A 12,957-nucleotide genomic window follows, 5' to 3' on the forward strand; every position below is an offset into this window, starting at 1 on the left:
CCTCACACTTGCATTGCCTACTAGGAAAGTTAGTACCGGTAGTCATCGGGTTAAGTCTAATTCAGACAATAGAAATACTTCAGAAATGAACCTAATATTTATATCAATGCAGATTAATGGAAAGAACTGCAAGTGAGGAAAGCATCCATTATTGTTAGTAAACTTTATCTTCTCTTATTATTTCATCTTATATAATATTTCAATATACGTCAAGTACTGTCTAAGAATTTGAAACATTGACAAACTTGAACCAATGTACAATGTTTTACTATTCTCATGTATTTTTTTAACCTCAGAATTGTTGTGTAATTTGAGAATTAATTCATCAACTATTATTTCCTTAAAACACTGACAATCACAGTAGTGAATTATAGGATAATAGGTTTCAAATTCTGATATCTGCATTATAATACTTCTTACTAAGCTATAATATTGAACATGATAGACAAGAATTCCTGTAAAAATCAGAAAATGTGTGTGATGTCTGACAATGATTGAACACGTACAGTTTTGACAGAATGAAGTGATAAGTTTCATACACTGAACAAACTTTTGTTTCTAAGACTGAACTATTTTAACAGTTACGATTTGCCAGCTGTCTGTGATTGTTCACAAGTGTGTGTTGCCACACTTTTGGGTGAGAATAACTGCTCATTGAAGGCTGAAGAGGTTATGCGACAGCCTCACCAGGTGGCAGTGGAAGTGCTTCAGCAAGTAATATCCATACAAGGTATTTAGTTTTGAGACAAAGTTGCAATTATAAAACCTCATAACAAGTAAAAATTAGCTCTAGAGTGTTGTTTTGACCAGTACTTTTATTTCGCCACAAATTGTAATGCATTTCATGTGGTTTGTTCTTTCCTATGATGTTTTTTTTTTCCTCTAAAAATTCTTTATCTCAAAATAGCCATAACTGGGCTAAATCATAGAAAATGTGACTTATATTTCTGATTTAAACTGTTTTTGTTTTACATATTTATATGTATGAGAACAGAAGCAATTATTTTGTACAATCTTCTCTGTTATTTTGGAAATAAACCTTTCACATTTATCATAATCACTATTTTTCAAAAGAAAGAAACCTGATACTGATGACCAGCTCTTGCTATATTTGACCTTCCTTTCTGACTAGTCTAGTTTCATCATTATGTTTAAACACTACATATATGTATATAGAAGATTCAGATACATGATTTTCATAGGAATTTCTTTGTATTCAGTAAGTATTCTCTTATAATGATACAAGTTTATAATGCCATTAATTTTGGGGTCAGGAATCATTCATTCCTAATACTTAACTAGCGTATATTCATATTTTACTGATTCTCCAGATGGTAAGTTTTACAAGCTTCATAAAACAGTTCTCTTTCATACCAATTTTCTTACTCCTTGAACAATAAATACTCTGATTGCTTGAATTCTTTATCTTCAAGAAACCTGTTAGTAAAATGTGCAAGTCTGTTATACCTAAAAAATTGGGTGTGTTACAAAAATATTTATACTCAAGATATGTCTGTGAGTTGATGATGTTAGTCTGACTCAGTGTGCAAGGTGATGTTCATGTAAGTAATAAAAATACTTTTGTCCATCATATAGTCTGCTTTTTACATTTGCACAACCATCAGAATATTTGAAACATAAATATACAGTTTTTTTCAGTATCCTTTTACTGTATCTGGTATTTACTCTAAAACAATCTGTTGCTAAATCAGCAGTGTAGGGTAAAATGAATAATTAATAACTCTGACATCACATACATAATATCGTGTTGAATGGCATTTTGTAAAAGGTCTTGGCATACGTGCTTGGAACCCCATTCATTCACATAGGATTACTATAATATATTTTTGTCTTTACAGTAAAATGTCCATATTGCATAAAAGTAGTCTTGCAAAATTATGTATTGAAATACTATATGGCACTTGTAGTGGCAGTTTGTAAGTAGATGTCTGGAATTTCACAACAGATTTTTGGATTTGTAATGCTTAAATACCATTGGAAATTTGTTATCTGATTAGAAAATATTTATGTAAAGCCACAAACACAAGCCTAGTGAAGTTCTTGAGTAATTAAGAATTTTATCTATGCCTCCCAATCTTTAACCCTTGGCTGTAATAATCACTGACCTCAAAAGAATGCTTGAAATTGCAAAGGATTTCCTCAGAATATTTCCCTTTATTTCTAAAAAGGACCAAACTTTTCTCAACATTGCATTTGTTCCTTAATTAAATAAAGAAAATTTGTTAACCAGTTTCAGTTTTACCTCCTTTATTTTTTAAAATGTAAGTTGCAAGTAGTTCCCATCATTAGTGAATGCATCAACTTAAACTAATATACTGATAAAAATTAAACATTATTGTCATAAGTGAAAGAAATTTGCCTTCAGTGGAATAATGAAAGCAAATAATGAAAAGTAAATATAAGTGTCAGGCACAAATGAGATCATAAATGAAAGCCAGTCAGTCATATGTCTGTACTTAAAAGGGCATGAATGTTCATGTTTTGTACAGGGAAGTAGATGTGTTAAGAATAATCAGAACAGAAAAATCAGTTTTTTTTTAAATACACATTAGGTAAATATTTCTTCTTTAAAAACAAATATATAATGTGACCAGATTTCAAATGTGCTGAAAACGTGTTTCAAAGCCTTGTATTTGAATTAGGCCTTCTGTGACCTTTTGTCATCAACCTTAGGTTTATATATAGTAAAAGTAATATTAACACATGTTATATTATGTATAACAGAATGGCAAATCAAGTGGATAAATATGAAGGTAATTAATAAAATGGTTATTTTAGAACAGGTTGCATAACCTGTCTCCTAATAATACCTTAATGTGGATCAGTAGAATCAAGATGTAACCCCTATCAAAGATGTTATTGGATGTGTAATTGAGCCTACCTAAGATACATGTAGTTGCATTTTGTTACACTGATATAAGATCAGTAACTGAACTCACAATGATACTAACTTGGTGAACAGTATACCACTTTCAAGACTGCTACATGCTCGTGGAGGTGGTATGTATCTCAGAATGACAGCTTATCTGCAAACCACTGCTTGTAGTATACAAGGGTAGTAACAGTGTGTTTCACTGTACATAAATACCATACAGTGTTTTGGTTGCACTTAGTCTGGTTCTTCCTGTGAATGGTGATCAAATACATTTGACATATGATTTCATGTTTGAATGTGCCTAATGGCTAACATTCAAGTGCAATTCGAATTTTTCTATAATTTACAAATATAACAACTAGGCATTGCACATGCTCAATGATTTACAAGGTATAACATATTTAGGAGATTTTGCATAATGCTACATTTTATTAACTCTACCAGCTTAGTTTTTACTCATTTCTATAGTTTTGACAAATTTTAAATTATGTTCTTCCATGCAGTTACTGAGGTATGTAGCTGTTGAAATTAGATAGAAATTGGTGGTAGAACTTCATAGAACATCCAGGAGACCTGTTTGGTGTTAATAGAAGATTTATGGTTGTTAAACATTCTTACTGTCTGGCTTTGCCCAAGATAACATAACTTAACATCTTGGGACAACATGGGAGCTAATGATTCATCTCAGCTGTCCCATCCTGTAAACTAAACTAAAACTGTTAATAAATTCAAAAAACATCTTAAAGCCAGCCCTTATCATTCATACAGTTATCTAGCTTTCTCTTAAACTCACTTAAATTTACTGCCTCCATAACATCCGAAGGCAACCCATTCCAAAGGCCAACCACACTGTTAGAAAAATAAAACTGTCTTAGCTGAAGATGACTCCTACCCTGTCAAAGTTTATATTTGTTTCCCCTAGTTCTACTATTCTCACTGTTAAGTATGAAAAAAGATGAAGCATCAACACTATCAATTCCCTTTACAATCTTAAACACCTCAATCAGATACTCTCTAACTCTTCTTTTTTCAAAAGAAAACAATTTGAGAGATTTCATCCTCTCCTCATATGACAATCCTTTCATCGCAGGTACCATTCTAGTAACTCTCCTCAATGTAGTTCCTAAGGTAAGGAGAGCAAGACTGAAGACAATCCTCCAAATGTGGCCTAACCAGTAACCTATACAATGAAATTTAACCTCTTTAGACTTGTATTCAATATTTCTGTAGATACAACCTAAAATCCTATTTGTACTACCACTAGCAACAGCACACTGCTTGGATGGCTTAAGAGACTGATCAACTATTACACGAAGATCCCTTTCCTTCATAACACTGTTAAAGTTATTCCCATCCAAATTATAATTATAACCCACATGCATTATCTTGTATTTATTATAATCATAACCCATTTGTCATTTATTTCCCCAACAAACTAAATGATCTAAATCCTTTTGTAAATCAACAGCATCCTCTTCACAGCTAGCAACACCCAAGACCTTAATATCAATCTGCAAATTTAAGTAATTTATTGACCATTCCTTTATCTATGTCATTGATGTAAACCAAAAAGAGCAAAGGTCCTAAGACTGAGCCCTGAGGTACCTCACATGTAACATTAATCCAGTTTGATGAATTTCATTTCTAACAACCATCTTCTTTCTTCCATCCAACCACTCTTCTATCCAATTTCCTCCAAGACTATAGATAATGTTTTTACAAGCCTTTTATGTGGTACCTTGTCAAATGCTTTCTGAAAATCTAGATACACCAAATCTACACTCTTACCTACATAAAAAGTAACATTTTCAGAGAATGTCAAAATATTTGTAAGGCAAGATTTTCCTTTAGAGAAACCATGTTGACTATCCAATAAAATTCTAAACTTTGTTAAATGACTTTGCAAAGCATCTTTTATAAAAATTTCCTAAAACTTTTCCCACAACTGATGTAAGACTAATGTGCCTACAATTACTGAGAGAATTTTTATTACCTCCCTTGAAAAGAGGAGTGATATTAGCTAACTTTCAATTCTCTGGTACCAGCCCACTATTCAAGGACTTAGAAAAAATAGTAGCAAGTGGCTCACATATCCAATCCTTAACCTCCTTTATGTTTATGTTTTTATTCTGGATAGCAAAATTAAATGATATGGAAAGTTAGTTGTTGTTTTTTTGATGTAATATATTTAACAATGATTAGTACATTATTAGCATTTAATGGTGTTAGCCTAAGACACATTGTAATAAACTGATTTTCACTGTAGGAAAACTAATTGCATCAGCTTGTGCTAGTTCCCAGCAAGTGATGTGTTTTAGAAGAGGGTCTTTCAGTTGATCCTAATAATTTCCTTGCTGGTTCATACTGGCAACATATTGTGGTGGTCTGACAAGACTTTCATGACTTGAGTTGGTATTACACCTGTCTTTTCAGCATTTGTAACCAGCTACTACAGTCTCTTTAATTTAGACATCTACAGTTTGCTGAATTTCAAAAACATCTTACTGTTTCTAGTCATATAAAAATGCAATAATTTGAAAACATCATTATTCATCTGTTTTTAGCCTCACATTGGCCGAGTATCAAACAAAGAGCACACGTAATTGGTTGTTCACTGCTAGAAACTAAGCAAAAAGAAAGTGGATTGGAAAACCCCATAACCACTGTGCCATCATTTTTTGTAGCTGCAGAACAAGACCAGTGAGTATACTTACTTAAATTGTCTTAGAAAACATATTCATTATAAATTTTTCAATGGAATTAATATCAGGAGGATAGTTTCTAAGTTAATATTTTGATAAATATGTACATATCAATTTAAATACACCTGAGATTTCTATGCCCTTTTAAGTTCTTATGTAGCTTTGTCTGTTAGTATAAAATTGAGAATTTGTATAATAATGATTTAATTGAAAGATTGTACCACAGATCTGTATTAAAATCAATATGTGTGTGTGTTAAGACTAAGGAACAGCATAAATAGAAATTTCGGTCACTGTATGTTTCTCTTCATCTTTACAAGGAATTCGGTGTTTTGAGTTATTTTCTTAATAATCTAAAAAATTGATGTTATGCTCTAGCAAGTTGTGTAAATTTTTTAGCAATGAAAATTATGCAATCTGACTTAACCCAGGGTCCCATTTCACACTAGTGTCTTGAGACTCAAGATTTAATCACTGAAATGAATATCATGTTTTCTCCTACACTAATTTCAAGAGGACTCCTTATCCTGGCATATCTCATGTTCAACATCACAGTCTCAATAATTACTTCACATATACACCATTCTCTTATTTTTCTTTGGACACTTATTTATAACATTCTGAAATAGATTAAGAGTAATCTGCTCTGACCAGAACTTTAACCTAGAACTCCTAACAACACCAGCATTTTGAGATCAGTACTCACTCCTTTAAGCAGACAATTTTTCACTTTATTTATTACAATATAACACTGTTACTTTGTTGAGCAGGTGTTTTTACACTCTTTGTAGCTTATGGTTGTGCATTGTACTTTACTGCTTAGTATTATATTAGTCTTATAACAGTGTTTCAGAAATAGGATTTTTAAACTTTTCATAAAGAGCTGTATCGTTTAAAAAAATAGCTAATTAACAAAGTTGTTTTCGGTACAACCAACTTTTAGGCCTATAAGTAGTTATAAGTAATCTGTTATTATGTATCACAAAATAATTTAAACCACATTAATTATGTTAAGCATACATAATTGTAATTTTCTATAAGTTATCTTAAGCTAATAAAATCCTAAATTTCTTAAAGATTAATATTTAGAAAGTTATTTAATATAATACTTTAGAACAAATTGCATTAATTTTGTTTTAACTTTAAATTTTCTTGCAGAATACAGAAGCCAGTGGTCAGTGAGTCTATGGATGTTGATCATGATAAGTAAAGATATGATACTCAATTTCATAACATTTTTAACCATGGTCCAATTATCAGTAATCACTTTCTTAATTGTATTTGTGAGAATACCTACTTAGAGTTTTTAAGAGCAACATAATCAGAACAAGTTGCTTTTTTCATAAGATGAAATCCTGTAGCTTGTCAAATTTCATTGAAAGATTTCATGTAGAAGATTCTTTGAGAATTCTGGAGTTCTCAGGAACCATAAAGAGTAGCATCAATTTCAGTAAAAATGTTGGAAAGCTATTTCATGGTCTATAAAAAATTATTTTGTAAATGTGTGTGGTTAACATGTAAGAAATAGAATAACCTATTCTGAATTGCACAGAGTTGTATGAAATAAATCTCCTGAATTAAATACACATGTAACACTCTCAACGTTTGAGTATTTTTTGCTCATAACTCCTATACCTCTGCGAGCAAATTTATGGTGATTAGCAGGTTTTTTTTGGGAGAATATTGCTTTAGACATAATATAATGCAATTTTTCAATATAATCATTAATTTTTTGATTTTGTAAAATCGTAAAGGGCCTGGTGTGAATGTTTTAATACTAATCTTTATTTTTTATTAAATCTGACTAAGACAATCACTGCTTGTATTTAATATTAAGTTATAGTTTTATCTTAATACCAGTTTAAAGCTAGAGTAGTATCTTTACTCAATGCTTCAATTCAAAATTCATTAACAACTACATTCAGATTGGAAAGATGAATGGCAAAATTAGTATTAAAACATCAGAGTCGCTTATCTAAAGTGGCCGAATACTGATGATACGACATAATTACTTTTGATCTAAAATAAGAGCATTTAAAAATAATTATATGAAGTAACATCTACTCTGGGATTACCTAGGTAATATATATGCTGAAAATATCCAGGTAACATCTACTCTAGGACTATCTAGGTAATATATATTCTGAAAATATCCAGGTAACATCTACTCTAGGATTATCTGGGTAATATATATACTCTGAAAATATCCAGGTAGTGTATACTCTGAGAAAATCTAGATGACATACATTGTGAGAATATCCAGATAATGTATGCTATCAGAATGTCTAAATAACATTTGTTCTAAGAGTGTCTAGGTAATGTCTATTCTTAGAATACTCATGTAATATCTAGGTAACATCTACTGTGAGAATGTATAGGAAACTTGGAAATATCCAATAATATCTATTTTAAAAATATCTTGGTAATGTCTACTCTGAAAATATCTATCTAATGTTTGCTTTGAGAATATTCAAGTAACATAAACTTATGTTCAACAAAATTTCAATGTATAAGTACAGTTATGTACTTAGATGTAAAATAAAAGTTAAGATAAGAAGCTTATTTTTCTAGTTTTAACTTAAATATTTTGCTGTCTTTTAAATTAAAGCTGTATACAACTTTATGAGTTTTCACACTGGTATCATTAGAAGCAAGAAGTGTAAGTTTTGGTTGATTGTTTTTTGTCAGTGTAAAAGCTACTTCCTATTTGAATGATGTTAATGTTAAGTCCATTCTGAATGAATTTTAAGATAGATAATTTATCAAAGGCTAAAAGTTGAGATAAGAGTTGAATATTAGTTAAGTCATTTACTTTTTTTTTCTTTACTTCTTATTAAAGCAAACCAAGACCTTCAAGTACTTTATAACAAAAATAAATTGTCATTAAATTTTTTCCCAACTAGTTTTCTTTCCTGGATTGTAAAAATAAGTAAATGTTCTATTGTTACTATATACGACTACCTTACAGCAAATTGTTTTTAGAGAATTGGTTAAATTTTCTGGAGAAGATGATTAATTTCAAATTCTGTAGCAGGATATAAGGAAGTCTACTTGAAAAATACAAGTACGGTACATATGTATTCATCCAAGTATTTTAATTACTGTTTAATTATCTTTATGTTCTGAGAAAGTTTGGTAGAAAAACTTTCATGTTCATGAAATGCTGGCATTTCCAATGACATAACTCCACTATTATACCCGTTAAGTTAAAATGTAATATAACAAAGTTTAGTACTTTAAATTTGGAGTAAGGTAGACTAAAAACTATCAAATCATACACAATTAAATGCCAAGAAACACTACTTCTTTTTAAATATGTCTTTTATATTTTTAAACAAAATATTTTTTGGTACTTTAAAACAGGTTGTTAATATACTCACTTTACCATGTATATAACTTTCTTAACATGTAATTTCTTATTTTGTGTTGTAATTTTTGAGGTAGCTTTTGCCTTGTACTAGAATTTAAATTGTATCTAAATAATCATTTTTAACAATTGAGTACAACTAATACTTGTGTATAAAATGTTAACTACTATAAGTTTATGAAAACAGTTCTATATATACTGAAGCTCTGGTGACATGGGAAATTGTATACTTTAAGGAAAATATAATTCAGTTGGTCTCTTTCTCTGGCAAAGAGCAACATATTGATTATCTTTATGTAGTATGTTACATCTGTTTAATGATTTTTTTCCTATAATTAACTTATCCTGTTTATATACAGCATGAGGAGAGTATTGGTTAAGTATTTTTATGGTGAGGATTGTGGATAATATGCTTACACAAGAGTAATTTTTCATATGACTGACAAATTCACTGATTTTTTAAAACTATTAAACCATGTTGATTTGTTATAATATTGACATATATGCTGTAATACTTGTTGTTTTTTGCAGGTTTTATAGTTAAACTTTTAACAAATATTTTGATCAGTATAGAATTTGTTATTCAAGTCTTCTTTATGTAAATAAAACATGGTATTGATGATCAAGTTGGAAAAATATTTAAAAAAACAGATGATAAACAGATATCTATCATTTCATAAATTTATTTTATTACAAGTTACAGCTTTTACAATAAGTAAGGTTTATTTTTAGAACAGGTACAACGTTTTGATCACAATTTTAAATATATTGTTAGATTGTTGATTTAAATACTAAAATCTTCTTTACTGTTAAAACTTGTGTACTTGAGAATGATTGTGACAGTCATTGAAACATTGTACCTGTTCTTAAAATAAATCTTTCTCACTGTAAAAGCTGTAAGGTGTAATAAAATAACACTTAATCAGTAAGTAAACTCAAAACCAAACTATTAATATTATGACTTTGTTACAGGTGGTATTATGTTCATCTTAGATTCATTTAACTGAAATTTTAATGATAAATATTTACTAGTTTCTGGATGTTATTGTAAGAAATTGAAACTGATCTTTAGATATTTTTTGTATAAATTGTTGCTTCCATGTTACTTGGATAGTATCATCATCATCATGATTCTATTTATATTTTAGTTGTGGTTTTGTTTTTCATTTATTCAGTTTATTGACATTTAAATAATATTCATAATGTTTATTAACCCGAAACCAAAGAAAAATAATATTCTGTTGATACATTTAAAATACCTGACAGTTTTAATATATACTTGCCATGACTAAGGAGAGGGTGAAGATGGCTGCTTTTGTGTTTGCTTTTTAACTATTTATGGCATTAAATTATGTAACTTTTAATTAGTCACAAAATTAAGTTTTGTATTAATTTCAAAATACAATATATTTTTTTACTTATAGCTAACTCCAAAGATTTTTGTGTAATTAGCTACTGTTAATATTTGATGTTTTAATTGCATAGAATCTTATTCTACTCCCAGTCTATTTTTGATTGATTGCCGTTGTTTTCTCTGCTCCCCTTATCAGCTTGTTTATTCTTCATTCATTTGTACCAAAATATTTTTCCAGTCTGCTTTGTACTAACTAGTTTTCATATTACCAAATCATATGTTCATTTCAAAGTGTGGTCACCTTTTTAGTATCATCAGTGTATGTTTTATGATTTTTGGATAGTGTTTTCAAATTGATGCATTTGGGTGTGTGTTTCTAATATCATACAGGATGTGTTTATACAACACAGTATTGTGATTTTTTTGCTTTTAACTATGTTTATCATATAAAAATGTACATTTTTGACATTGACATATGTATATGATCTCCTTTTATTATGCTGTGATCAGTCAAAGACTACACTTGTATCTGTTTCTAATTACCATTTTTTTAATATTAACAGTACATCAACTTGGAAGTACACAGCTTTCCCACAATATAATTACTTGACTGTAAATTAACATTTAGCTTGTAAATAATGTCATTTTATTAAAGATTTATTACCAGTAAAATCCATGTGGTGCAAAATTTGAAGTTTTGTAAATATGATCTTGGTGATAAATACCCAAAGAGTATGGATTTTCTGTCACCTTACTATTGTATTCTTGTCAAAGTAGTACCTGTTCTGTACACTCGTGGATGGTATTGTTACAATTTATTGCCTGCACTGTTTTATTGTGTGTGTTATTGGTATATGTACTAAATTATAAACATTATAATTACTATGCTGAGTTTAAAAGTATTTCCAATCAGCATTTTCTGGAATATAAGTAATAGAATTCTTTGAAGAGATTTTACTGCAAGGATCAATAGATGATATTAGTAACAAGTATAAAAACAAGTGAACAAGGTAAATGATATACAGTGTAACATTTGTTGTTCTGTATTTGTGCTACATATTCAACTTCTCTCATTTCAAGTAATGTTTTATTTATTAAGATTTCATCTCAAAATCTTTATTGAAATTTTATGTTGGAATTTAAGCTTTCAAAATTTGAAACTTAGATTGATTTTAAGATTTTAAATTAATTTCTTTATTGTGAAAATACCATAACATCAAACACATATTATAAAAATTAATGGTTCTGTTTTAACTTCATTCTAATTGATGTTTTTCTTTTTATGAGAGCGGTAACACTGAAACAATGAACCAACATTTTAAATGTATTTCATAATATTTGTGTGCATCTATATGTAGACTTTAGGAATGTTTTTTTTTTAATTATATGACTATAGGCCTAAAATTACTTTTTTTTATTATTGTCTATAAATGTAACATACATTCTCATTGTTTATCTAATTTATGTATATGTTGTAGAAGCAATAATATTCTCTTCACAGTAATGTCATTCTACTCAAATGTGCATGTATCCACTTATAACTGAACTGCTGAACCAATTTTCACTAAACCTAGCATGTACCCCTAGTCCCCACAGCAGTGACATACAGAGGATGGCACTTGGATTTGACCTCCCCTCCATGTCATTCCTCAAGGGTCCTTATGTTTACCCCTCATTGAATGGATGAGTCAACTAGTATATATAAAACATGCACATCAGTTATTTGGCAGCAAAGCAAAATTAACATTTTCTTAATTACTGTATACATTGTTCACTTTCGTTAGCAAATCTTCTGTGAACAAAATAGGATGATTTGCATGCTGTTTGTCTGTATCAGATCATAAAAACATTAAAATTCCAAAACTGTAATTTTATAAAGAACCATTTTATGTTGGCATGAAATGTGATACTAAAAAACCTTTTTTTAATAAGAAAAATTTATATACCAAACATTGCACTAGTCATTTTATTCTAATAGCAGATACAGATGATAAAGATATTCAGAGTTCAAAAATCTTGTTTTTCAAATATTTTATGCATTCTGTTTCTAAGTATATTACTTTTGTCTATTTTCTGTATCATCCTAGTCATTGTTTTAAAAGTTAATATTAAATTCTGTTACAGTACCAGCCCAAACAAGATATAAAGTTCTGTAATGTTTTGTGTTGAAAAAGGCAAATAAAGATCTTCCTTGTGATAATTTATCAATTTATAGGAGGATGGATGGAAGTTAAAAAGCTCAAAATTACTCCAGGATTTACTTATTAAACTTTTTAAAGGCAAGGAATTAATTTTCCCCAACTTATTATAATTGTTCAAAATAATAAACACTTTATAAAAATTGAAAAAAAAACCCATAAAGGTGGAACAGCATAAACATTACAAGTGTTTGAGTCGTGTGTTTGAGGTAAAATTCATCTTGGCACTGTCAGAAAAATGTGTCATGATAAGCAAGACTTGTACATTAGAGCCCACTAGTATAATTCACATTAAAGGTATTAAATTTGTATATGACTAACTTTTGAACAGAATTGTTTAAAAACTAAGTCAAGTACTACTTGTAAATATATTTATAATATTGTTAAGTCTCCGTTTGTTAATTGATTTTTCCCGTAACTTTGTTCCGACGAAATTTTAA

At 29.4% G+C, this 12,957-nt stretch overlaps 1 protein-coding gene across 1 annotated transcript in view; it reads left to right on the forward strand.

The window, feature by feature from the left end:
• LOC106472063 (histone deacetylase 4-like) overlaps positions 1-9,591 on the forward strand; it is a 60,805-nt gene extending 51,214 nt beyond the window's left edge. The window contains exons 19-21 of the mRNA XM_022400674.1: positions 582-730; positions 5,461-5,596; positions 6,757-9,591. Of these exons, the coding sequence (XP_022256382.1) occupies positions 582-730; positions 5,461-5,596; positions 6,757-6,808 (337 nt within the window). The 3' untranslated portion in view covers positions 6,809-9,591. The remainder of the gene's footprint in view (positions 1-581; positions 731-5,460; positions 5,597-6,756) is intronic.
• The last annotated feature ends 3,366 nt before the right edge of the window (positions 9,592-12,957 follow it).

This window comes from Limulus polyphemus, unplaced genomic scaffold (genome assembly GCF_000517525.1).
Source record: "Limulus polyphemus unplaced genomic scaffold, Limulus_polyphemus-2.1.2 Scaffold5058, whole genome shotgun sequence".
NCBI lineage: Eukaryota > Metazoa > Arthropoda > Merostomata > Xiphosura > Limulidae > Limulus > Limulus polyphemus.